Consider the following 27,443-nt stretch of genomic DNA (forward strand, 5'->3'; position numbering starts at 1 on the left):
GGAAAGAAAATAGGGAGAGCCGGGCGGGGCGCTCACACCTCCAAGCCCCGGCCTCCCAGGGCGGAGCAGGAAGCTTTTTGCACCAGGTGGTTCTTAACCCAGCCAGGGCAGTTGCAGGTGAGCTCTCGGCTCTCCCTCTGTCTGTGGTTGACAGGGCACCTTGGCTCCCGGATGCAAGTAGCCCCCCATGAGCGATGCGCAGGTGACCCGCCTGCTGCGGTCCCCGAAATCAGAGGCCTCCCGGGAGGCAGATGGTGTGAGGCCTGGATGTCGGCTCCTTCCCTTCCAGCTAGATCAGGTGGCGGCGGCGCAGGCAGCTGGAAGGCACCCACGGAGAGAAATCGAGACCATGTTCAGAAAGATCCACTCCGTCCTCCACTCCGGACCGCAGCGGAAGGCGGCGGCCGAGAGCCCCTTCTACGACGGAGCCAGCCCCGCGGTGCGGCTGATTCGAAGTAGCTCCATGTACGTGGTTGGGGACCACGGGGAGAAATTCAGCGACTCCCTCAAGAAACCCCAGGGCGCCGGTGGCATGGACGGCAGCCTGCCCGGGCTGCGGCGCGACGAGGACCGCGCCTGGGTGTGCGCGCGCGCCCAGGACTGCCTGCTCTACCTGCAGGAGCTGCTGGCCCTGCGCCGCAAGTACCTCAGCGGCCTGGGGGACCTGCGGCCCCCTCGCACCCCGGCCTCCAAGTCCTCCAAGTGGGGGAGAAAGGCCGCGGGCCATCTCGCGCCCAGAGGAGGCAAGGTAAGAGCTGCCCAGCGCGCGGGGATGGAGCGCGCGGTGGATGGACCCGCGCTCTCCGCTGGGGTGGGAGCTGCTCATGCCCGTCCCTGCGGATAAGCAGTCCCAGCATTCTGAGCCTTCCCGGGGTCTCCCTGCCTGAGGAAGGGTGTGGGGTTTGAATGCTGCAGACATAGGAAGGAGCAGTGAGGGCGTCTGCAGAGCTGCCTGCTGTGGCCTCAGTGGCCGGCAGCCGAATTTGCACCAGGCAGCTGCCGCTCACTGACTTCATACACCACACACAGCTTATGTGCGTTTGGATGACAGCAAATAATTTTTCAAATCATGTATTGCTTTAAAAAAAATTGTTACCATATCTAAAATTCCTGGTAAAAAGTGAAATCATAGGAACTAGATACTTCCAAATTTCTAGGCACTGAGCCCCATACTAGCCAAATAAGTAGAGGGTTTCCTGCAGCCGACCCTCGGATCCGGGCCTGCCGGAGGCTCAGGCATGGCCGCAGAGAGAGCCTGTGCCTCTTAGAAGGGGACTGATGGCTTTGACGGCTTGAGGCCTCCAGACAGACAAAAGCTTGGAGTTCGTGAGAGAAAGAACTCGCGCTGGCTGATCTCGTTGTCCGAACTTACCACAGGGTCCTTCCTGTGTGTATGGCTTTCTCTGAGCGGTCAAGGCCCACTCTGGCATGCTGACCCGGCTCTAGGAGTAGGGGCGCCTGATTGCAGTAATGAGTTGCTCTCACTAACACTCCCTCACATGTGTTCCATACACCTGTGGTTTGAGACTGTTCTGTTCTCCTGGGCACTTTCCTGATGCCAGGCCAGCAGGTGTTCAGAGCCCATGGGTCTCCCACTTCTCTCTGTCTCCCAGGAGTACCCTGCAGGCCACAGCAAACTTCATTAATGTTGAATGACTGATTGGCCTTGGCCTGCTAGCAGATCTCTAGGGCTTGGCCTAGAGTTTCAGCTGTCTGAGTGTTATACCGGGTGGGAGCTGTTGAATCATTTTAGCTCTAAATGGATGTCAAATGTTGGACCTATACAAAGGGGCCTCGTCTTGGGTTCCAGTGCTGATCTGGGATCCAGCCAGCGGTGAGCTTGTGACCAGGCCTCCCCTCCTTCTGGGCTGTCTGTGATAACGGAGGGGTTTGCAGTGGTTTCAGAACTCCTTTCCAGTTTGAATATTTTGGGGTTCTAGGCTCTGGGCAGATTCCCTCTAAGCACTATGTTTCCCTGCAACTGAAGCCCTCACTAATTGGACATGGCAAGCTCGCTCCTTGCTGAGCTGGCTGAAGGTAGGGGGAGGAAATAGAAGCTGAATGGCCAGCTCTAGCCCCATCAGATGGCTGTAAGGAGGGACACAGGCCTGAAGCAATGTATAGATTTCCCCAGGAAATGTTTCTCACCACTGTGCAACCAGGGGAGGGTTTTGGAAGGAATTGAGTCAATCAGACCAAGGTTTGAATTTTAGCCCTGCTATCTACCAGCCAAGTGCCTTTGTCAAGTCAGCTTGGGCCTCTTTCTCTTTTTCTGTAGCACAGAAATGGAAATAATGAAATCCCCTCTGAGAAGTGAGCCAGGTCCTACACGTGGTCACACCTGGCATGCACTGGCACCCCAGTGGTCACCGACTCTGAAACACCATGTGCAGGGCTCTTAGCCGTCTTTAGACAAGCTTCTCTTCCTTCTACACATCTCCTTCAAAAAGAGCTGTATGCTGGGCTTGCCTGTGAAATGACGGGTTCAGGGTCCATGGCGAGCAGGGTGGCCTATGGCTGGCTGGGACTCTGTGTACTGCAGGGACAGGGACAAGCAGGTTCCTCCCCACCACCACCCCTCCCAGGGATGCCATCCCCCTCCTGCTTTGGGAGAAAAGCTTGGAATGTTCCAGGTTTAGCACAACACCTTTCTTTTCCCTGATTCCTCCCTACCCCCCATTATGGATTTAACTGTGCATTTTAAAATCAATACAACAAAAATCTGTATCTGAATATTTTTGTGTCGGTTTTGGACATGAGCTTTGAGACTCCTTGTTTTGATGCTCGAATGTTAGAACTTCTAACTCAGGGCACAATACATGTGGCAGGAGAGCATATTTGAAATAGGTCCTGTCCTGCCATGTAGAGCCCCCTCTGCCCTGGGCACTGTGGGTGTCTCTGCCAGGGAGGAAAAGCAGTGACGTTCTGCAGAACTCCTGTGCCACCACCCAGGCATCACCAGGAACCACCAGCAGTTACTGCTGACTTTCAGTTGTCCTCCAGACCTGACCTGTTGGCTCTTAGTCCCCTTTTCAGCCCAGGGGAGAATTCAGGTGCCAGAGGTATGGACCAACCATACAGCCTTTGTCAAAATTCTCTCAAGATGTGGTTCACCCAGGAGGGAAAAATATCTGTGAACATAAGAAGTTTTCTTGTTGTGTCCCTTGCTGTTTGCACCTCACGCCCACCCTTGCCCCCCTCCTAGCTGGTCCCTGTGCAGTTGGTTCTAGGGCACGTCTGAACACGGTGGCCTCTGTGTGTTTCTCCGCTCAGCTTGCTCCTTATTCATTTTTTCAAGCCGCAGCTTTGTCTCCTGCTGTGATGGGCTCTGGATTTTTCTATTTCTTTCTTTTCTTTCCTTCTTATAAACATCACTTCTCTCAGCTTGGCTTTTTAAAAATAATTTTGTATACAAAACTCACCCTTTCAAAGTGTACACGTGAGTGTTTTTAGTCTATTCAGAGCTGTATCATCCTCACCATTATCTAATGCTGGAACATTTTTCATCTCACATTTCAGCTTTTTTTTCTTTTTTGTTGTGGTAAAATAAATAGCATAACATTTACCGTTGTCAACATGACACTTTGTAGTTCCTTAAGTGAGTGCTTTTTAAAACGTCTCCAAATGATGAGTAATGAAATATATTAAAGTTAATAAATTCTTAAGAAATTAAGTGCTTTTCTTTGAATGATTTTGTATCAATTTTTTAAAGTAAAAATGCATACTGCTATACATCTTTCAGATTGATGATAGCCGAACAATAACCAAAGTCCTTTAGACTGGCTTCATTAACTTTTCCAAATTATCATGTATGTAAACCCGTAATAATTAATCTAAAAGATTATGGAACACTAAGTAACATATTTTTAGAAAATCTTATGAAACTCATTACTAGTAACATACTAGAAAATGAATTCCTTAAAGATCATAGGCACTAAAAATACTAATCAGAAGACTGTTTTTATAAAACGTTTGACAATTATTTCTTTAAAAGTAAAGCAGTCTTTTAAAGTAAAATACTTTAAAATTCCAAAAATTACCATTTTCAGTATTTTTAAGTATACAATTCAGCAGCACTGAGTTCATTCACAAAGTTGTGTAGTCATCACTACCAGCTGTCTCCAATAACTTTGTCATTGTTTCAGCCAGCAATGTTAGACCCATTAAAAATTAATTCCTCATTTCTCCCTCTCCCCACCCTGTGAGAACCTCTCTCCAGCTTTCTGCCTCTGTGAATTTCCCCGTTCACAGATAAATGGAATCACGCAAGCAGCATTTGTGTTCCTACATCAGTCTCATTTCACGTAGCAAGTTCTCAAGGTTCAGCCCCATCCTGTGTCAGAACTTCCTTCCATTGTCCGGCTGATAAGCTCGGGCTTTGATGGGAAGTGAAGAAGAAAAGTTTGAGGCTATTCTCTGACTCTGACTAGAGAGTGTGTTGGCATTTGGGGTCCTCCCTGAGGACAGCTCCCTGCAGCCTTAGGTCCAATAAACAGGCCAGATAAACAGGTAAGCAGCCAGCGTCTCACAATGAGAACCTGACCACATAAGGGGACCCTGCCCTGGTCACACCACAGAGAAGAGCCTCAGAGAGTCTGGCCACAGCCCCAGGGATGGCTGTTGGGTTTGGCTACAACATCTATGGGCCCCACACAGTCCAGATGGTTTGGGTTGGACATTTTCTCAGACTGGGGTTATTGGTCACCCACCACAACCGGAAGAAACTTCCTTGTTCTCCTAGGGATCTTTTATCTCTGAGCCGCTTGGATTTCTGTTATGTCTGCCTGGAAGAAATAGCTGCAAAATGGGTATTCTTCTTCCTGACACCTTGACTAAAGAAAGTCACCTACTATAAGAATGATTTTTAAAGAGTCAATTGGATTCTGGTGAATGGCTGCCAAAAGTAATGATTTTTACTAAAAATAGTTTTATTCTGGTAATAGTTTTCAGAATCAATTTTCTATCAAACCATGAGACATGGTTTATAATATTAGACTATGTTAACAGTGAATAGAAGGCTCTTTCTCCTCTATGGCAGAAGGATCTGAACTCAGTTCATCCAAAAGGGCTCTAAGTCATCCACGCATGAATTGCATGTGGGCCAGAAGGCAGATTCTGGGTATTTTTTTTTTAATCTGTTTGAGAGACTTTTGGCAAACACAGTAGTATTGAAATGCAGGTTTTTAATAAGCACCAGGTACTGGGGGTAGAGGCGTCAGTCTCAATCACTGGGTCCAGTGATTGAAAAGCAGGAAAAATTCAATATAAACTGCAAAAACATATTCCCTCATGCTTGGTTGTGGTCCCCACAGATGGCAGACAATATAATCATGATTGATGATAGCACATATGATTCCTGTGGCCTCGCTCAGCCAAGACACGAGGTGCACAATCATCTTCCCTCGTCTATCCTCCAAGCACAGGACGTTGCTCTGTCTCCCCCCATTTTTCTTCTTCCCTACACCCCATTCACCTGGATAACTTCTTATCTTTTTTTTTTTTTTTATTGTTGGGGATTCATTGAGGGTACAATAAGCCAGGTTACACTGATTGCAATTGTTAGGTAAAGTCCCTCTTGCAATCATGTCTTGCCCCCATAAAGTGTGACACACACCAAGGCCCCACCTTCCTCCCTCCGTCCCTCTTTCTGCTTCCCCCCCAATAACCTTAATTGTCATTAATTGTCCTCATATCAAAATTGAGTACATAGGATTCATGCTTCTCCATTCTTGTGATGCTTTACTAAGAATAATGTCTTCCACATCCATCCAGGTTAATACGAACTTCTTATCTTTTGAGACAGCAGAGAAAGCCCTTCCCTGGATGTCTTTTCTCACATCCACCTGTGATCCATCCGGCGAGCTCCCCCTCCCGGGGTCTGGGCTGTGTGTCATGTCCTGGCACCCAGCACACCCACTGTCATTTCTGTTCCTTCCCTGTGTGTGCCCCTGACCGTGAGCTCACTGAGCTGGGGTGATGAGTCCCATTTATCTATTTTATTCCAACACTGAGCACAGTTTTGGGCATGTAGTAGATGCTCAAAAAACCAACAGCCTGAGAAATCCCACATGCCATTTAAGAAGGACATTGTTAAAAACTTCAATGGAAGATTTAGGCATAGATCTGTTGCTTTCTGTTTTTAATGGAGTAGAAGATAGTCTGAGTATTAAAATATCCACCATGTAATTGGTCAGAGCCCACCATCCAAAGGACACTTTTTCAGCTGTGCTTATTTTTCTGATGATAAAAGTTATATTTGCTCTTTAGACGAAATTTATAAAGCACAGAAAAGTGTAAGGAAGGAAATACAAGTAATTTAGAATCCTACCATCCAGAGATAATAACTATACACTTTCAAGGTCTATTTTCTTTCCATCATTTCTTTCCTGTGTATTGCATGTGTGTGTTAGGGTTGCCAGATAATATAAAGACTGCCTAGTTAAATTGGCATTTTTTAGCATAACTATGTTCCACACAGTATTTGGTACATACCTATCTTAAAAAATTATTATCTAACTGAAATTGGAATTTAACTGCCATCCTGCATTTTAATTGCTAAATCTTACAACCCTAATGTGTATGCACACACACACATATATATTTATATGTAAATTTATAAATTTGGTTCATCCTATACACACATTTTCTTCTTTTCAGTCAATGTTGCATACTGTGGGTTCTCTTCCATCTAATTAACTAGTTCTTTTTTTTTTTATTAAATCATAGCTGTGTACATTAATGTAATCATAGGGCACCATGCACTGGTTTTATATACAATTTGAAATATTTTCATCAAACTGGTTAACATAGCCTTCCTGGCATTTTCTTAGTTATTGTGTTAAGACGTTTATATTCTGCATTTACTAAGTTTCACATGTACCCTTGTAAGATGCACCGCAGGTGTAATCCCACCAATCACCCTCCCTCTCCCCACCTCTCCTCTCCCTCCCCTCCCTCTCCCCCTTCCCCATATTCTTAGATTATAACTGGGTTACAGCTTTCATATGAAAGCTATAAATTAGTTTCATAGAAGGGCTGAGTACATTGGATACTTTTTCTTCCATTCTTGAGATACTTTGTAATTAACTCGTTCTTGATGACAAACGTTTGAAAGGCAAATCTAACAACTCACTTTTTGTAAACAATTGTTAAGCATTATAAATAAATACATTTTACTTTATGTCTATAAGGCATTATTATTTTTTTTTAGCAGAGATTCCTACAAGTATGACTAATGGGTCAAGGTTTGAAAGTCATTCGTTTTTAGAGATTATTTTACATATGACTTTCCAGAAATATTTTACAAATGTATACTTTTATGAGCAGTGGGTTTCTAATAAGCTCTTCTTGCTGACCTTGTCAGCACCGACCATTGTCATCATTTTTAAGTTTACCAATTTAATAGATAAATTACACTACTTCAAGGAACTTTTCTTGATTATTACTTGTGTGAAGAATGGCCTTTGTTGTCATACTAATGTATACTTCTTTAGTGGATTGATTATCCATTCATGTCTTTGTAAATTTTTCTTTTGGCTGCATTAAAATTTTGTTATTTATGTATAGGCATCATTTTATATTAAGTATGTTAACACATTATCTGACATGTATATTAAAAACATTATCTCCAAGTTTTTATGTATCTTTATATTGGACATTATCTGATGTCCAGATGCTACCAATTTTTATGTCTTTGATTTTGGTCTTTGTCATTTCTCCTTTTACTTTCATACCTAGAAAGTTCTTCCATTTCTCAAGGTCAATTGCGTGTTAACCATTTCCCCACTTTTTATAGTTCTATTTTTTTTTTAGAGACAGAGTTTCACTCTGTTGCCCTCCGTTGAGTGCTGTGGCGTCACACAGCTCACAGCAACCTTCAGCTCTTGGGCTTAAGCGATTCTCTTGCTTCAGCCTCCTGAGCATCTGGGACTACAGGTGCCCACACAACGCCCGGCTATTTTTTGTTGCAGTTTGGCTGGGGCCGGGTTTGAACCGGCCACCCTCGGTATGTGGGGCCAGCGCCCTACTCACTGAGACACAGGCACCACCTATAGTTCCAGTTTTTAAAAGCCAATCCTTTTGTCTATCAGAAATTTATTTTGATGTGTAGTAGGAACTGAGAATCCAGTTTGAATTTTCCCAACACTTTTTATTGGCAACTCCATACCTTTTCTCATTGGACTGTGATATTTCACTTATTTATTTATTTTTGAGACAAAACCTCAAGCTGTTGCCCTTAGGAGAGTGTTGTAGCATCACAGCTCACAGCAGCCTCCAACTCTTGGGCTTAAGCGATTCTCTTGCCTCAGCCTCCCAAGTAGCTGGGACTACAGTCGCCTGCCACAATGCCAGGCTCTTTTTGGTTGCAGTTGCCATTGTTGTTTAGCTGTCCCAGGCTGGGTTCGAACCTGCCACTGTTGGTATACGTGGTTGGCACTGTAACCACTGCACTACGGGTGCCAAGCCAATATTTCACTTATCGTATGTGAAGATTTTGTGCTATGTTCCAAGGATAGTAATTTGCTAATATTAGGTAGGCTTCTAACAGTTTGGTAAATATGAGCAAATTTTTTTCACTCACTGTTTTTTTAAAGTTGAACAATCATTTACAGAACACCTAAGACAAGGAATTATGAAATGCTAGCAAAAGAAGTAAGGGCTTTACCATTATAAAGCTGGGGGGAAAAAAAGCTGGGCAATAATAAGCCTAAAACTGTCATTTGGAACCTGTGAGTCTCTAGAACCTCTCTTACCAGAGGCAGAAAATGTGCAGCTGTGCTCCCCAAACTATTTTAATGTTTAATTTTAGGAGATAATGCCAAGGTTTTGTTATACTAGGCTTCCTAACACATTTTGTGTTGATTTTCTTAGCTCTGTTGTCTGTTTCTCTGATTTTTTTCTTTAGCCCTGGCATATCCACCACTTAGCTTATCTATTGAAAATTTGGGGGTGGGTTTGTGTGAATATGTATTTGAATTTCAGTGACTTTACTTATTTCTAGGATGTTTGTTTTTTATATCTACAGTTCTTGTTGAATAAATGCCCATTTTCCCCCACAAACCTTATTCCATTATGGATATACATTTCCGTAGGTGCTGCAATATAAAAGGGATTACGTGTCACTTCTTTCCCTCCCAAGCATAGCAGAAGGCAGAAAGGATGCATTAGATGGAGCTTTTAAGGTTTATACTGAACATCTTCTTTTGATAATGTTAAATTGCTTGTGGCTAAATTTGAGCTGTTTGCTTTTCATTTCACCTAGACGAATGATCCAAAGGTAAAGAGGTCTTCTCAATCCAAAACCAGTTTCACATCTAATACTGAAACTCCATCACTAATATTGACATTCAGATGTCTAAGTCTGGTTAGCCTGGAGAGTATTATCAGCACTTCATAAGAAATAAGAAGTACAGAATTTTTAAACTTTTCCAAGTTAAATCCAAAAGCATAAATTAGCAATGTGAAAATTGGTTGGAGAATATAACCATTATGTAAAGTGTTTATGTGCTATACATGTGCACACATGGGTACATGTATAGTGGCATACGTACATTCACTCAACAAATATTTATTTTTTATTCTTATTCTTTTTTTAAATTTCAGATTAATATGAGGGTACAAATGATTTGGTTACGTTGTTTGCACTTGTTAGGAAGTCCAAGTTGTAGTTGAGCCCTTCACGTAGGAGGTGTGCCCTGTATTCTCACATTGTGCCAGGACGTGAGAGCTTACCATTCCTCCTTCCTTATCCCCCCACTTGAATTTAATTATGTGTTTCTCTCGTGTGGGTGTGTAGTTTTGTTCACCTACTGCATTCATATTAGTGTTGAGTACATTGGTACTTGCTTTTTCATTCTTGTGATACTTTACTAAGGAGGATACAAAATATGTAGCCTCAGGGCGGTGCTTGTGGCTCAAAGGGATAGGGCACCAGCCCCCTATGCCGGAGGTGGTGGGTTCAAGCCCAGCCCCGGCCAAAAACTGCAAAAAAAAAAAAATGTAGCCTCAACAAATATTTATTACTCTGGGTCAGGCACTAAAATAGATACGCTTCATTCATAGATGAAAAAATACGTTTGCCCTGATGTAGCCCAGAGTTTGAAGCAGTGACTGAACTACACGTTTGTGAAGATGTCTTGGCAGAGAAACAGGTAGAATTACACCCAGAATGTTGGGAATTGTGAAGATCTTACAGTCTCTCTCACGTATGGAGCATCTGGCACCGAGCATTAGTCAAAAGGGGATATATTTGTAAGAGTTACTTGCCAAAGCCAGCTCAAAGAAGAGGTTCAGGATCACTTGTCTAGTGAGGATTAATACCAAGTGCTGAAGTAGACCTATCCATGCAAGACAGAAAACAAGCACCAAAAATATATCCTAGGTCTGTCTGCTGTGGTTGGCAAAGCTCCAGTGAGGAGGTGGCACGTGAGCCGTCCGGACCCTCTGAGGAGGTGAGGGGACTGCCCAGGAAGCAGTGAGGGGGGGATGAATGTTTAGTGACAATCTCCTGGGTGGTGAGTGGGTTTAGAATGTCCTCCACCTTTCCCCTCTGACAGAATGTTTAGGCTTACAATTGAAGGTTCAGTCTGTGGAATTCAGGTCTCTTGAAGATAAATATTGACAGAGCCTAGAAAAATATAAACAGATTGGAGAAGGGGGCAGCCCACGTACCCAGAGGGTGGGAGAAAAATAGGTAAGAGGACAGGCCAATATGAAATGCAGACAAATATCAGGAACTTCTCTCAAGGAATTAGAAATTAAAATGAGAAATATGCAGGAGTTTGGTTAGGGAAACTACAAAGGATTTCATCTGGGAAAAATAATCCAAGGCACATGTCTGGGGTGGGGCACAGAGGAGGTTTGGAAAATGATAACCCTGAGGCCACGGAGGATTCAATGTGAAAGGCAAGCTGGAGTGGAGTGCAATGGGATACAGATGCTCTCAGAGAAAGTTCCTTCTCCCTGGGGCTGCTTCAGGGCTGTGGGCAAAGGAGAGAGAGCTTGTGAAAGCCAGGCTGGTGCAGACTGCAGCACAAAGCAGGCCCCAGTGCACTCAGCCTTCCAAAGACCAGAAGGTCTGGGCTGGAGAGAGCCAAGAGGGGAGTTTTGAGTTCAGGGAGGGAGGACTCTTTGTGGTCTCACCCCAGGGTGTTGATGACCAAAGTCTCATTTTGCACAACCACCTCTTTGTAAAGTAGATTTTCTTGTGACATTAGCCAGAGTCCTGAGGGAATCACCAAGGGAATGTCACAGTGTATGTCAGAAAGTCCCATGGAAATTCTGAGCAGGCAGAACAAGCTGAAGTCAGCCCGAGTTCAACTCGGGACTTGAAAAGTCTCTCATGACTTGTAGCTTTGACTTGGCACTTAGAAAATAATCACAGAATCCACTTGGAGACATTTAAAAAGTATGCTTTGTGAAAGGGCAACAGAAACTTTGTTAACCAAACCCTGCCTAATTTGCTTGCTATATCCCTTGTGCTTATTATTCTCTCTTCAAAACACCCATAGAAAGCTGGGTACTTAGAAGTAGAAGCCTACCCCAAACTATAGTATTACAGGCAGAATGAAAAATGACTTATGCTCAAGAGTTTTCATTGCAGTACTAAGTGTAATAGCAAAAGATTGCAAACAATCTGAAGATCCATCAGTTGGGGACTATCATTTGTTCCTGTAGGGTATGGATAATGATGCAGCTGTTAAAGTGGGGTGGGAAGGACCTGTATTTACTGTCATGGGCTAATCCTCAGAACATAGTAGGTGAAAAAAGCAACGTTCACAGGTGGACATTGGATGCTTCTTTTTTTTTTTTTTTAATTAGTAAATACAAATATGAAAACATCCTTGCTTATATTTTTAAAAAGAAATGATGGAAAGATAAATTAAATACTAAAGAAGGGATAGAGAAAATGAGAAGGGGCTGGCATGGAAGCTGATGCTTTCTTGAATTTTAGTATCATTTTGGTTTTGAAACCATGCATATTGTTGACATGCCTTTAAAACATTAAATCAAAAAAGTAAAAATCAATCCCTAACACATGAAAACCAATGGAAGCATATGAACCTAACTGATTACCAAGTCGACAGCATAATAACACAGAAAAGAATTATCTCAAGGGACTTTAAAACAGAATGTTGGTTATACAATCCAAGGACAATACACACCCCTTAAATTGCATTCAGTGGGCTTACTAATGGTAATGTGGGTGTTATTTTGAAACTAATAGATGTAATAATATAAAGTACATAAGTAATTTTTGTTAATGCCATATAGAATCAAGATTTTCAGGGTAAAAGAGGTACCAATACAAATTTAAAAAGTTAAATATGAAACCCAAAACATTTAATTTGAATTAGAGACACTGTCAATTTATGTTCAGGATGTAGAGAGCTGGAAAGACTATCACTCCCACCCTTACGACAACAACAACAACACAACAAAACCAGGCAAACTGCAAGTTGATGATTGTTTTTGAAACCACCAGAGAACTGAGGTCTCAGGGAACCCAACCAGTGCAAACTCTAAGGGGAGAGAGGAGCCTGCAGGGGGAACAGGATGACTGTACTTGCCGCTGGAAAAGATATAGACTGACTTTGGTAAGACTTCACTTAGAATTGTTACCAAATTGGTTATGGCAGAGTGTGAGTGGGGGAAAGGGCTGGGAGTCCCCAAGACCTGAAGATACAGGTGGAGTTCACATTCATGCTACATGAATCTCAGTGGGTGCTTACAGAGACCTGAGGAAGTGTTCTTATGGTGCAGGTGTGGGGACGGAACAGCAGCTTCTGAGGGAAGTTCATGGACCCTGCCCAGGTCACTCTTTCTTATCTCACTGGACCAAAATATTTAGTAGGGGAGGGATTTTTAAGGCATCCTGTGCCCACGAGTACAGCTGGGGGAAGGGCAAGACGGGAGAAGGCCACACACCAACCCAGGGACTGCGTCCCTGAGACTGGGGTCTAATCACAAAGTCAGGGCACACCCTCCTGCCTCTCCCCACCATGCTGGCAAGCACCAGTTGGTAAATTGCAGTGGAATACTGCTAGGAGAGGGCAAAAGGCGTGGAGAGCGACCCTGTCTTAAGGGCAGCACAAAGGGAAGATCTATCTAAAGCTGAGATTGCAGCAGACATTGAAGAGAAACTCTCTAGAAAATTAGCCTCTGCTTTAATACAAGGTATAGAAATTTAAAGTCGGTGATGCACTTCAGTAACTATAGCAGCAACAGACCTCAACCCCAGCTAAGCTCCTATCTAGATTGACTCAAAGCCAAACTAAAGGCTTAACCTAGGGAAAGACCATTTCCAGACATAGAAATCTTAGTGTCCATTGACCTACACAAAATTCCTGGCTTTGTACAAAAAATATGAGTATCATGAAAAAACAAGAAGGGAACAATGTGGTGCTGAGCAGCAAAGCAACTGATGTGACCAGACTCAGACACCACACCAACAGGGGAGCTGTCAGAGAGAAGATTTTAAAAAAATCTATAATTAATATGTTAGAAGCCCTAATGGAAAAGGTAGATGGGGAATTACAGCAGAAAGATGGAAACTATAAGAAAGAATCAAATGAAGAGACTAGACATGAACAGCTCAGTAAGAGAGATAAAGAAGCCTTCGATGGGTTTGTTAGTAGGCTTGATGCAACCATGAAGAAATCAGAAAACTTGAAGATGGGCCAAAATAAATGACCGAAACTGACACACAAAGAAAATGTAGTGAAAACATGATCCTAAAAGTGGCATAAAGGACACTGGAAATTAAGAAGAGGAGAGAGTGGGATGAGGCGGCAGTGATGAAACTTATCACTCGGTGCAGTGATGAGGGGGAAGCGATAATGACTTGGTACAGTGAACACTCAGACGGGAGATGGGATGAGGGGGAAGGGGTGATCACTTTGTGCAGTGAACACTCAGAGGGGAGATGGGACGAGGCAGAAGGGATGATCACTTGGTGCAGTGAACACTCAGAGGGGAGATGGGATGAGGGGGAAGGGATGATCACTTGGTGCAGTGAACACTCAGAGGGGAGATGGGACGAGGGGGAAGGGATGATCACTTGGTGCAGTGAACACTCAGAGGGGAGATGGGATGAGGGGGAAGGGGTGATCACTTGGTGCAGTGAACACTCAGAGGGGAGATGGCACGAGGCAGAAGGGATAAAACTTATTACTCGGTTCAGTGAACACTCTTCTGGTGACAGGCACATGAAGCCCTGACTTCAACCATGTAACCCCTAATATTTTGAAATAAAAATTATTGAAAAAACTAAAATAATAAGAGCATTAATTCATAAAGAAGAAAAAAGGAAATGTAGTAAAGAAAAATCGGACGAAACATCTGAGAACTATTCGAAAGATTTGGACAACATTGAATAGTCAACCTAAGTGTAACTGGAACCCCAGAGAAGAAGAAACAAAGCGGGGAGAAGAAATATTTGAGAAAACAGTGGCTGCAACTTTCCCCAAATTAATGACACACATTTAACCACAGAAGTTCAGAAAACACCAGCCGCCCAATGGGCACAGCGTAGGAGTATGTGGCCCACCAGCTGGGTGAAGGCTCAACTGCAACTTGGACTTTACCTAACAAATGCAAACGATGTAACATAATCATCTGTACCCTTATCTGGAAAAAAATTGCTGAAAAGACACATTATATACAGTAACATATCTCATATAACTAAGATAAAAGTTACAGCCGATTTCTCATCCGAGATGATGCGAGCTGGAAGACAATGGAAAACAGCATCTCTGTGCATACAAGATTATTACAGATAAGTAAATTAGATGCTTTTCTAGTAGTATAGATTTTAATGTGGAGTTCTTTCCTTTGTATGTTTGTAAAGAGGTTTCTTAGAGAAAATATTGAAGGACTACAATATACACCCGAATCTTGTCTGTTGAAAGTAGAAGCCTAGCAACATGCAGTGGGTAATATTGGCAAAATTTCTCACCTGTTAAAGATACATTTTGGAGTATTAATATTTATGAATAAACTTATATTTTTTAGGATTAGCTTTAAGAAAAAAAGTGGGAGGGTGATAGATGAACAAGAATGGCATAAGTTGATGGTGGCTGAAGTTGATGATGAGTATATGGGTTCTTGATTATATTTTCTATAGTGTTTGATTTAAAACTTTTATAATAAATTATTTTTTTAAACTAGGTATGTACTTCTGAAATACTGCCTATGAACTTCTAAACTCTCAGAAGCTGAATTATGTACTTATTAAAATTAAGTTACATCTGTTCTCAAACTGGCTTATTGTATTATACTATTATAATTTATATTAATGTAATTTAATTTAGTATGATATATGTATAATTAAATATGAGTGACGAAAGAAAATTTCTTCTATGAAAACTAAGTTGGATGCTTTAGAAAGATCCATAATAGACAGTTGCTCAAAAAGGCAAGAGAATGAGGTTTGGATAAAGCAAATGTGAGAGATTTGAAAAAAAATCAAAGATCTAGCAGGATTTTGTACTCAGATTGGTTCATTAGTGCCTTAAATTTCCAAGATCACTTTAAGCAAACTAAATTTGAAAATTTTAGGTGATTATTGTGGTTAAGATTTAGATAAGAAAAATAATGAAGAACTCAAATTCTATTCGAAAGATTGATAATCAAAAAACGTGGGTTAAAGTGAAGAATTTAGGAAAGTATTAGGTATACAAACACTAACTCGATAGTCAAACAGACCATGTATTGCAGATAGAAATTGGAAATGTGGGGATGGTGTAACTTGTGGTTTGAGTTGAGGGACCAGGTGATTTATCTTCCAACCAGGGGAAGAGGAGCTATTCCTGTCACACTGGAATAACTGGCACAGACTGGGATGACCCCTGGGCAAACCAGGACGTGTGGTCATCCTGGCAATCACAGAGAGGCTCAGAATCCCAAGCCATTTTAACACTTAGGAGCAGCAGCTGTGTCTAGCTAGACTGAAGACTAGCAGGGATCACGCAAACAGGAAACCAAGGAAGCAGACACAGGGCATGATCTGAGCGTGGAGGGAAGGCCTGCCTGGGAGGTGGTGCAGGTGGAGGCTGGAGCCGGAAGGCGCCGCCTGCAGGTGGGATGAGAGCAGCCTGCACGTGCGCTCTCTCTAGGCTGTTAGGATGGACCCCTTCCCCTGGGCCTGTCTATGCTCTAGGCACCAGGAGGCACAAAAGGACAAAAGGAGTCTGGGCCTCTCCACCCAGGAGCTCTGGCCCTGTTTCCTCAATGACCTGTATCTTGCCCCCTTGGTTCCTGTCCCCTGTGTTCCCATCACTGAGAAACTCCTATCTGCTCTTGCACAGCCAGGGAATATGACTGACAGTTCTGTTTCCATCCTGACATCAAGGTGAGGATTCATACTCTGCCTTGCTCCCTCTCCCATGTCTGGGTCCCCAGAGAGTGGCAATTTAATTTCTGTGCATTAGAATCACTTGATTGTCTGAATTCATTGCTTTGGGGAAAGTGTGGCCGAAAGGACTACTATTTTCTAGCTTTGGTGACAGAGTTCAGTGGCTGAGGTGGTGATTTCTATGCTGTAATCCATAAATGTTAAACTCGAGGACAATGCTCGGGGAGATTCAGAAGATGCACAGCCGTACGGCGTTGGTGTTCACCTAACCGAAGGCAGGGTCTTCATCGCTTTCTTAGCCTCTGATAGTTACGGCACCAAAGTTGACTTTCTTCTAAACTCTTTAACAAACTATAGCAGCTGATATAGGCTGCTTTGAGCTACTGGCCACAGTCTCCTTTTGGAGACGCTGAGGACTGAATTGCTTAGATCAAATTGTAGAGCAACCTAGATAAAAAAGGATTTGATGTCCATAAGAAGATTGAGAGTCTGGCATTCAGCCCCACGCTGATGGTAGTTGCCTTCTGGAGCCTCAGAGACGGCCCTCCATGTGCAGGTGGGTTTTAAGACTTTGTATTACTATTGAGGATCGTCTGGATTGGGTGGCTTTCTCCAATCTTTTGTTTCTGTTTTCCCTGCTTTGCAAAGAATCTCTAAAATGGTATGTGTCATGGTGGAATTAGGTAAGGTTATGAGACCCCTAGGGACTTGGAAGCAAGAAACAGCCCCCAAAAGTGGTGGCTTCCTGCAGAAGGAGCTCTCTCGGCCGAGTCTCAGCGGATCAGTCAGAGTCAGCCAGTGAGAACAGTCAGGGGAGGAAGCAGCAAGGGAAATGTGAGGAGGATGAAAGAGTGAGGCCGCCCTCACCTGCCGGGGGGAGGCCTGCTGCCCTTCGAGACGTTGCCATCAGCCCCTCCATGTTTCAGTCTCACATCCCACACTCAGCCCCTGGTAGGCCTGGTGTCACCAAGTCTAGAGAATGTCTCCTCCCTGAAGGTGGGATCGTCCCGCTTCTCAGCCGCTTACCTCTCCAGCTACTTTCCGACCAGCAAAAGCTCCTGGAAATCTACCTCCCACCTTTCTCTCCTTCTCACTGTCATTCTGTCCTTGTTTTATGTGTAGCGAGCTCTTAATCGGGGACAGGTAACTACATTTGGCCGAGCTTCCACTATACCAGACAAGATTTAGGTGTGTGTTGGGGTCCTTTCACATAGATTCCAAGCGAGCTCTTTATAAACAGAACAGAAAAAAAACAATCTTTATTTAAAAATGTTTCCAAGTAGTACAAGATGCACACATCTCACAGCAATTGGGTCACGTGTAGAGATGCTGCTCTCTCCTTCCCAACGTGCTAGCCTATAATTCAATCATATCCACTTTCACACCATCCCACATAAAATAAAAACTCTACATTTGGTCAAAAGAGCTCACATTTTAAGATGTTTGTCCCTTTTCCCTCAATTTCTCTTATTTCTTAAATTCTGCGGAGAGCTTCTTGTTCATTCCTATGTTGGCCTGTCTGTTCTGGAGTTGACGAGCTCCCCACTGCAGCCCCTGTGGTGTCTGAGTGTCTGTGATGCTGGCTGTTCATGGCCTTGTGTGGGCTGTTGTGCAGATGGAATGTGACCACGGAGAGGGACAGAGCTGGAATCTGGGTGGCACTGAGTAGATTTTTTAAACTCTGTTTCATTTTTCCTTATACTTCTCTTGAGACAGAGTTTTGAACTGTCACTCTTGGTAGAGTGCTCTGGCGTCACAGCTCACAGCAACCTCAAACTCTTGGGCTTAGGTGATTCTCTTGCCTCAGCCTCCCAAGTAGCAGGGACTACAGGCACCTGCCACAATGCCTAGCTATTTTTTGGTTATAGTTGTCATTGTTATTTTGTCAAGCCTGGGCTGGATTTGAACCCGCCAGCTCTGGTGTATGTGGCTGGCGCCCTAGCTGCTTGAGCTACAAGCACCGAGCCTTCCTTATACTTTTCAAACAATCATACAATTTCAATTTATTCCATGACTTGTGCCCAAATTTGGCCCTATTAGAAGCCGACAAGTCGTAGGGAGCATCTCCACCATCTTGTCCTCTCTCTCCTGCTGGGAGTATCTCCTCACCCACCTATGGAGCTGTACAGACTCCTAATTGGGTGGTTATCAGTAAAGAACACGGCCAAAGAAAGACTAATTCTTTTGCCTAATGTCTAACAGCAAATCCATGACCAAGAAAGAAGTAGGCCTCATGGTCCTTGCCTCCCGCCTCCTCATGCTAATCTGGCATTGTAATTGCCCTGCAGCCTTCCTGGTCCTGAGTGCTCATCTGACATTTCTTGCCCTGCAGCAGTCCTGGCCATGAGTGTCTGCCTTTCGTCCACAGCGCACTTAGTCAAATATTCCTTTGAAACTCTAAAATCCCTAACTCCCTGTGCATTTTTTTTTAGCAACATTTAACTCTTTCTTCACCTCTAGCAGAAACCCTCCTTGAAGAAATATGCACAGTTCAGCGCTGACGTGGCTGAAGCCATGGCCTTCTTTGACTCCATCATCGCGGAGCTGGACACAGAGAGATGGCCGCGGACTGCTGAAGCTGACTCTCTGAATGAAGATGTGGACTTTGATGGTGAGTTCAGGGGACAACCGTGGGCTGGGGATTCTGAGGTGGACTTGCAAGACAGGCTACCAGGAATCCCACCTCCCTGATGGAAGGAGAGCCCTGTACCTGCAAGCCACAGCCTGGGCCCCGAGCCGTCCTTTTTGGGGACCTTGTGCTTCAGTTGTCCACAACTCTGGCCTCTCCTCCAATGTCTGTGGCCACATTGGGACAAGAACTCCTAACACAGGTGGAACTTTCCTGAAACTCTGAAAGGGAAAGCGACAGGGACATGATTAAAGAAAGAGAATCTATTGGATGGTGTGTTGGTGACTAAGTATGAAGTTTCAGCTTTGTGGCACGTAACCCTGGAGATTGCTTAATAATGTGAAGAATAGACTTAAAGGTGCAGAGCTGCGTGCTTAAAAATGGCGACAATGGCAATATTTTATGTCATAGACAATTCACCACAATTTTTTAAAAAGTAAGTGAATAGAGAAACTATATTTGAAAACCCAGCTCTAACCCTACCTAGGCAAGGAAGTAGGGGGGTGTGCAGAGTGGGAGCGGCACAGGTGCCTGCCCAGGCCCAGCCTGATCTCTGGACCAGGAGTCCATCCAGGAGGTCAGGCTTCTCCTTACTGAGGTGTGGCCCCAGCTCCCTTTTGACACAGAATAAAGAATCCAAGCACATTCATGAGCCTCAGCCCAGTTTCTTATTTTTTTATTTTTTTATCGTTGGGGATTCATTGAGGGTACAATAAGCCAGGTTACACTGATTGCAATTGTTAGGCAAAGTCCCTCTTGCAATCATGTCTTGCCCCCATAAAGTGTGACACACACCAAGGCCCCACCCCCCTCCCTCCATCCCTCTTTCTGCTTCCCCCCCATAACCTTAATTGTCATTAATTGTCCTCATATCAAAATTGAGTACATAGGATTCATGCTTCTCCATTCTTGTGATGCTTTACTAAGAATAATGTCTTCCACGTCCATCCAGGTTAATACGAAGGATGTAAAGTCTCCATTTTTTTTAATAGCTGAATAGTATTCCATGGTATACATATACCACAGCTTGTTAATCCATTCCTGGGTTGGTGGGCATTTAGGCTGTTTCCACATTTTGGCGATTGTAAATTGAGCTGCAATAAACAGTCTAGTACAAGTGTCCTTATGATAAAAGGATTTTTTTCCTTCTGGGTAGATGCCCAGTAACGGGATTGCAGGATGAAATGGGAGGTCTAGCTTGAGTGCTTTGAGGTTTCTCCATACTTCCTTCCAGAAAGGTTGTACTAGTTTGCAGTCCCACCAGCAGTGTAAAAGTGTTCCCTTCTCTCCACATCCACGCCAGCATCTGCAGTTTTGAGATTTTGTGATGTGGGCCATTCTCACTGGGGTTAGATGGTATCTCAGGGTTGTTTTGATTTGCATTTCTCTAATATATAGAGATGATGAACATTTTTTCATGTGTTTGTTAGCCATTCGTCTGTCTTCTTTAGAGAAGGTTCTATTCATGGCTCTTGCCCATTGATATATGGGATTGTTGGCTTTTTTCATGTGGATTAATTTGAATTCTCTATAGATCCTAGTTATCAAGCTTTTGTCTGATTGAAAATATGCAAATATCCTTTCCCATTGTGTAGGTTGTCTCTTTGCTTTGGTTGTTGTTTCCTTAGCTGTACAGAAGCTTTTCAGTTTAATGAAGTCTCATTTGTTTATTTTTGTTGTTGTTGCAATTGCCATGGCAGTCTTCTTCATGAAGTCTTCCCCAGGCCAATATCTTCCAGTGTTTTTCCTATGCCTTCTTTGAGGATTTTTATTGTTTCATGCCTTAAATTTAAGTCCTTTATCCATTTTGAATCAATTTTTGTGAGTGGGGAAAGTTGTGGGTCCAGTTTCAGTCTTTTACATGTAGACATCCAGTTCTCCCAACACCATTTATTGAATAGGGAATCTTTCCCCCAAGGTATGTTCTTGTTTGGTTTATCGAAGATTAGGTGGTTGTAAGATGTTAGTTTCATTTCTTGGTTTTCAATTCGATTCCAAGTGTCTATGTCTCTATTTTTGTGCCAGTACCAAGCTGTCTTGACCACTATGGCTTTGTAGTACAGCCTAAAATCTGGTATGGTGATGCCCCCAGCTTTATTTTTATTACTAAGAACTGCCTTAGCTATACAGGTTTTTTTCTGGTTCCATACAAAATGCAGAATCATTTTTTCCAAATCTTGAAAGTACAATATTGGTATTTTGATAGGAACGGCATTGAATAGGTAGATTGCTTTGGGAAGTATAGACATTTTAACAATGTTGATTCTTCCCATCCATGAGCATGGTATGTTCTTCCATTTGTTAATGTCCTCTGCTATTTCCTTTCTGAGGATTTCATAATTTTCTTTATAGAGGTCCTTCACCTCCTTTGTTAGGTATATTCCTAGGTATTTCATTTTCTTTGAAACTATGGTGAAGGGAGTTGTGTCCTTAATTAGCTTCTCATCTTGACTGTTATTGGTGTACACAAAGGCTACTGACTTGTGGACATTAATTTTATATCCTGAAACATTACTGTATTTTTTGATGACTTCTAGTAGTCTTGTGGTTGAGTCTTTGGGGTTCTCTAAGTATAAGATCATGTCGTCAGCAAAGAGGGAGAGTTTGACCTCCTCTGCTCCCATTTGGATTCCCTTTATTTCCTTGTCTTGCCTAATTGTATTGGCTAGAACTTCCAGCACTATGTTGAATAGTAAAGGTGACAGAGGACAACCTTGTCTGGTTCCAGTTCTAAGAAGAAAAGCTTTCAGTTTTACTCAATTCAGTAAAATATTAGCTGTGGGTTTGTCATAGATAGCTTCAATCAGTTTTAGAAATGTGCCACCTATGCCTATACTCTTCAGTGTTCTAATTAGAAAAGGATGCTGGATTTTATTAAATGCTTTTTCTGCATCAGCCCACTTTCAAATCCCATCAATTTGTTGTCAGTTTCTTTAACTGGTCTTCTGTAGTGCAATTTAATGATGATTTTATTCTGGGTTATTGTCCCCTGGATATCGAGACAATAGCTTTTGGAGCCAATATTAAATAATTTGTATTTTATCTACTACTCAAAAGATGACAAGCATGTGATTTACGGTTGTTGTTGTGGACTAGACAGATGTGTATCTGTGAGACTTGGGTCCTCAAATTGGAACATGGGCACTCTCACAGAAGGTTACTTGGCTCCTTGCTCCCCACGCTCACTTGAACTTGTGGGTAACCTGTCTGCCCTCCTCTCCACACAGCCCCTCCGGTCCCTGGCAGAAAGCAGCTTGGGAAGTCTGGGAAAGGGCTAAAGGATGACAAAATCCACTGAGGATTCCAGTGCTGTCTTCACATTTATGATTGTTTTAAAGAAAATGACAATTGTCACGAAATTGATACGGGGTTCCCCCATTCAAGGCTGGACAGGAGGCCCCAGTTTTCCTAGGCCTGAGGAATTTCCTGAAGGGAACACCCTGACCTTTTGCCCTGAACTGGAGGGATTGCATTCGTTCACTTGTCAGTAACCCTCATAAACTTTGAAAAAGTGTTTCCATCTGCTAAGTCCTGGCCAAACGCAATTCTCAAGACTTTATACCCCTAGACAAGGACCCACACAGTGACTTTCCACTTGGGTCTTTCCCTTCGCCAGAAACTCTGGGGCTTTTTTTAGGCCTTCTGTACAGAAGCTCTGGCGCGTTTTACTCTTTCTGTATTCCTCTCTGTCTAATAAATCCTATCTTACCACTGACCAAGGACCCAAGACCAAGGACCTACTGAAGAAACAAATCCCCATAACAAAACGGCTCTTTTTCTCCTATAACAAGAATAATATGCATTCATTGTAAATCAAGTCACTCAACACACCAAGGTACAAAGAAGAAAGTGAAAAACAGGATCAGCCAGGGAGCATCATCGCTGCTAACATTTGAGTGATGTCCTTTCTAGAGCATTTTCCACACAGACACGCACGCACGGTCCTGATTTGAAACAAAATTAACAATTTATAATGCACCGTAGGCGTCTTTCCAGGTCAATTAATACACATATATTTCCTAGTTTTTAACACTCCACTGTATCCGGTAGGTCAGCTGTGAGTCAAAGGGCTTGGCCCACTGCTTTTAGGAACGCGGCTGCCTCTGCCTGTTAGCTGGAGTTTCAGTGTGACGTGTGTACTTGCCTTAGCAGTGAATCCTCCCTTGCCTTGTGCTCCTCCCAGCAGTGAATCCTCCCTTCCCAGGTCACCTTGCCCTCTCTTCCAGTGGCCACCAGCTCCCGGGAGCACAGCTTGCATTCCAACTGGATCCTACGGGCGCCGCGCAGACACTCTGAGGACGTTGCAGTGCACGTTACGCCCACCACAGATAGCCAGCCGCAGAGGGGCGCTGAGCGCAGGACCATCAGCACCCAGAGGAGGCTCGAGAGGCACCCCATTTATTTACCCAAAGCTGTGGAAGGGGCGTTCAACACCTTGAAATTTAAGCCCAAAGCCTGCAAAAAGAAGTAAGTGCTTGGGCTACAGAGCATAACCAAGATGTTCCTGTGTCTTCCAGATGCTTCTTAAGAAGCCTTGAGCCCAGTCCCTTTTACCAAAAAATATTTTTGTATGTTTTGGGGTGAGAGGTCTTAGTTTAAAAAGTATTTTGGGGGGGTCTCCATTCTGGCCTTGTTCAGAGCTCTCACCTGCTCCCAACCTGCTCTGGGCCTGGGCCTGTCTCCCCTTCTTTCTGGCCAGTCAGTCCTTCTGCTTTGTGTCACCTGCTTTCACGGCTTTCCCCAAGTGCCTCCAACACATTGTGTGCCTCTGATTTTTAAGAAGAGGGTTAACCAGAGATTAACAGCAATTACAGAAGGGCAGAGCAGAGCACCAAGAGGGAGCCAGGGTCAGAGACACCAGATGCCTCTGCCTGGAAGGCCCTGGCCAGGTGCTGAGAATACAGGTCTTGTTGGCCGGGCCCCTCTTGGGAAATGTCCCTTGGCCTCTTCTACTCCGGGTCTTTCTTTCCCAAGAGTAGTCTCTATCAGCAGCCACAGGGTCTCCTTCAGCGCTGCCACATGGACTCCTGTTGCTATTGGAGCAGTGTGTTCTGTCTGCGTCTGGCCTCACCTGTCAGGACAGAAGGGCCTGTCAGGACTCAGAGGCAGTTTCTCTTTGCTTCTACAAAAGCCATTCAGTCATTCGGTCCTGAGGGGTTCAGGGGTTTTCTAGATGACATTTTCCTCCCATAATAATAGGCCATGTACTAGATATATTAAAACCACAATTCAGCCCTGGTCAGGGCTGCCCCTTCAAGGCCAGGCTGCAGTCCATCCGAGGTCCATCCACAGCCCCAGGCTGACACCATTTGGTCTCCACAAGACCCAGCACCAGGGAAGCTGGTCTCCGGGGAATGGGGTAAACCCAGCATCCCTTCCCTCTGTGCGGCTGGGCAAGACAGGTTTAACCCTCTGCCCTTTCCTCCCTTCTAGTTTGGGGACCTCTAGACAAATCTTCTTCAACTTCTTAGAAGACATGGAATGGGATGCAGAGCTCTTTGCCCTGGAGCCCCTGGAATCTCCCCGGGGGAACCACTACGAGACAGAGAACCCCAGAGGGCAGTGGCTGCTTCGAGAAAGACTCTGGGAGCGGACAGTGCCCTGACTCCATCCGGGTTCCCTGGAGAACTTCTGGTCCCTGAGAGGGTGTCTGCTTTCAGCACAGCATGAGGCGTTTGGTAGAGTTAACAATGGAAATCATAGCAAAATCAACACCCTCCCCCCGCCCCCACACACACAGCCTGCTGGTGCCCAACGAGTGCCAAACAGAGCTGCGGCTTCCCAGAGGATGCACCTCAGGAGACATTCAGCCCTGCCACACGGACCAGTTAGCAGGGAAGGCGTGAAGGTCTGCAGGGGAGTGGCTGGGCTCACTCCTGGCCACACCTGGCCTGTCCCTGGTTGTCCAGGAGTCTGTCCAAATGGCTGCTAGCACCGTCCTCAGCACTGGAAGCAAATCTGCCTGTGAATCTCTGGGCCAAATTTTTACAAGGGGTAGCTCCCCTTTCCACGGGGCTCAGAGACACCTGGTTCTGCGCTGAGGCTGCCTTCTTTTATGCAAAATGCAGTTGAAAAAGCAGTTCCTTTTGCTCTGTTTTCAGAGTTTTCCAGAAACTGCCACTGTTTGGGCTAAAGGTGATGCCATTGTCCTGCAGTGGGTGAGGGGAGGGTGTGCTGGGGCCCTGCCTTGGGAACACAGTATCTCCTTCAGCCCCAAACACACACTTCTTATTGGCAACTGGCTGGAGGGGAGTGAAGATGGAGTGATTCTGTTTACTTTTTCCTAATTCCCAGTCCCAGAAAATCTTTATAAATATCCATGGAACCTGTGCCTCTCCATTCCCCAATTAGGAGGGCAGTTAGATTCATTACGTCCTTTCAGTCCAGGAAGGATTTCTCTACTGCAGGAACTATCTGAATCAGAATTACATTTAAAATATATTCTTTGCCTTTCTAGCATATATTTTGCATTTTTGTATATAGCTGTTCCCATTGAAGCTTGAGGACCACTGCTGTGGAGAATATACTGAACTTTGTCCATCTCGCTTTATGCCTAGGAGTGTATGAGGGCTTTAGGGACAAAGCAGGAAGACAGACTAGGAAAAATGAATCATTTACGTTAAGCCAAGGATGTTGTAGGTTACGGTCACTCTGAGAACTGAGTAAAGGCTTCCCTTTGTAGGGTGATATTCCTATTATTCTGTTTTTTTTTTTAGAACTTTTTTAGAACTTGCTATTTATGTGAACCTAAATACTTAGATTATCTGAATCTAAGTATTTGTAACTCTGAAAAGGAAAAAAAAAGGACAACTTGTAATTCCACGGCATTCTTAGCAATTTCATGTCAACGCATTTTCAGAATAAAAACATCCGAAAATGTTTTAATATTTCTCTTTATTATTTTTGAGTGCCAATGTCAATGTTTGGGAGGTTTTTCTCATTTTGTGGCTTATGCTAACCCAAAGATAGCCAGAAACTTGATCGAAAAATAAATGTTTGGGAAATTTGTTTTATAAACTGCATTAAAGCACCACAGTTTATCACCATGAATCTTTCTTTCTCCAGATGTTTGGCCTTGTTTGAAGTCTCCTGTATAAAAGTTCACTGCTGGGGATAAACTTAGGATAAAGGTCTCTTTACTGTGCTTCTTATCAAACTGCAGATCAACCCTGACATTATGTGGTGAAGACACTGTGTACATTGTGCTTTTGCAGATAAGAAAAAATAAACAAGACTGAGAGAATGTTTGGAGTCCTGCTCTTTTTTTTTTAGGATGTCTTGCTATGGACATGGAGCTGTGCTTTGCTTTTCTATTTTGCTCTATTTTGTTGTATTTTTTTCTTTAAGGAGACTACACACAGACTACCCGAAAAAGTCCATGATTTGAAGACCTGAGGATGGCTTGTGTTTGGGGATCACATTTAGATGTTTGAGGTTAGTGATCAACCTCAGAATCTGGGATCTGCCAAGGAATCTTAAGATGAAATAAATCAAATTTGAAACAATCAAAGTCAGTTCAGAAAACTCCACCGAGCTGAGCTGATTCTTTTCCTCTTGAATTGGCCAGTTATTTGGCATAACGAGCTGGTCCTTGGGGCACTCTGCTGGCAGCCCCACCCTTTTCCTTCCAACATCATGATTCCCACTGCTCGGCCCGCATTCCTGCCTCCCTCTAATCAGGGCCTTTATGATCACATCAGCCTCATCTGGGTGATCCAGGATCATCCCCATCTCCAGATTAATCAAATGGAATTAATTTAATCATAAGCATAAAAACCTTTTTGCCACATAAGGTGACATTCCCAGGTCTGGAGGATTAGATTGGAAATATCTTTGGGAGGCCATTACTTAGCCAGACACAGAGTCTCACAAGATGTTCTAGTCCTTCTTACAAATCCCCCCAACCCAATTCCTTTTTATGCTTGATTATACCAGCCCGATATCTGTGACTAACTCTGACAGGGCTTCATTTCAAAATTCCTTTGGTTCTAGTTGCTACCCTGCAGGTTAGCAACAGGGTTCCACTTTCAGAAAGGCTTTTCAATTATACAAAATTCCCAAGTAGTAAAACACGGCACTTCGGCCTCGTGAGGCTGTGGAGCAGGCAACAATGCTGGACAGACGTCACCGCTGGTCAGCACTGAGCTTTTTCCTCAATCAGCTCATAGAGTCTTTATTAAGCAGCTGCTAGTGCCAAGCAAAATGGTGTGAAATATGCTTTCTGCCCTTTAGCAGCCTGGTGATCCAAAGGGGAAAATAGCATGGACACAGACAAAGCAGTGCTGGCGACCTGTGTCTCTGAGGGTCTGTCCCCTGCAAAGGGAGCTCTGTGTAGGGACTGAGGCCCCACAGCTTGAGGTGGAGCCTTGGAGTTTGGACTATAGCAGAAGGCTGCTGAAGGTGGGCTGCCATGGGGGAATGGCACACACAAGGACAGCCATCAGCAGTGACAGAGAGGAC

The 27,443-nt window shown here is 44.0% G+C and overlaps 1 protein-coding gene across 2 annotated transcripts; it reads left to right on the forward strand.

The window, feature by feature from the left end:
- On the forward strand, window positions 1-26,216 carry C15H13orf42 (chromosome 15 C13orf42 homolog). 2 transcript variants are annotated; one of them, XM_053563647.1, is made up of 4 exons: window positions 1-748; window positions 18,815-18,965; window positions 23,210-23,450; window positions 24,417-26,216. In XM_053563647.1, the coding sequence occupies exons 1-4, from the start codon at window positions 188-190 to the stop codon at window positions 24,586-24,588; spliced, it is 1,125 nt and encodes a 374-aa protein (XP_053419622.1). In that variant the 5' UTR covers window positions 1-187; the 3' UTR covers window positions 24,589-26,216. The 2 variants fall into 2 exon arrangements, with proteins under 2 accessions (XP_053419622.1, XP_053419623.1); XM_053563648.1 differs by having other exon boundaries at window positions 18,818-18,965.
- The last annotated feature ends 1,227 nt before the right edge of the window (window positions 26,217-27,443 follow it).

This window comes from Nycticebus coucang, chromosome 15 (assembly GCF_027406575.1).
Source record: "Nycticebus coucang isolate mNycCou1 chromosome 15, mNycCou1.pri, whole genome shotgun sequence".
Classification (NCBI taxonomy): Eukaryota; Metazoa; Chordata; class Mammalia; order Primates; family Lorisidae; genus Nycticebus; species Nycticebus coucang.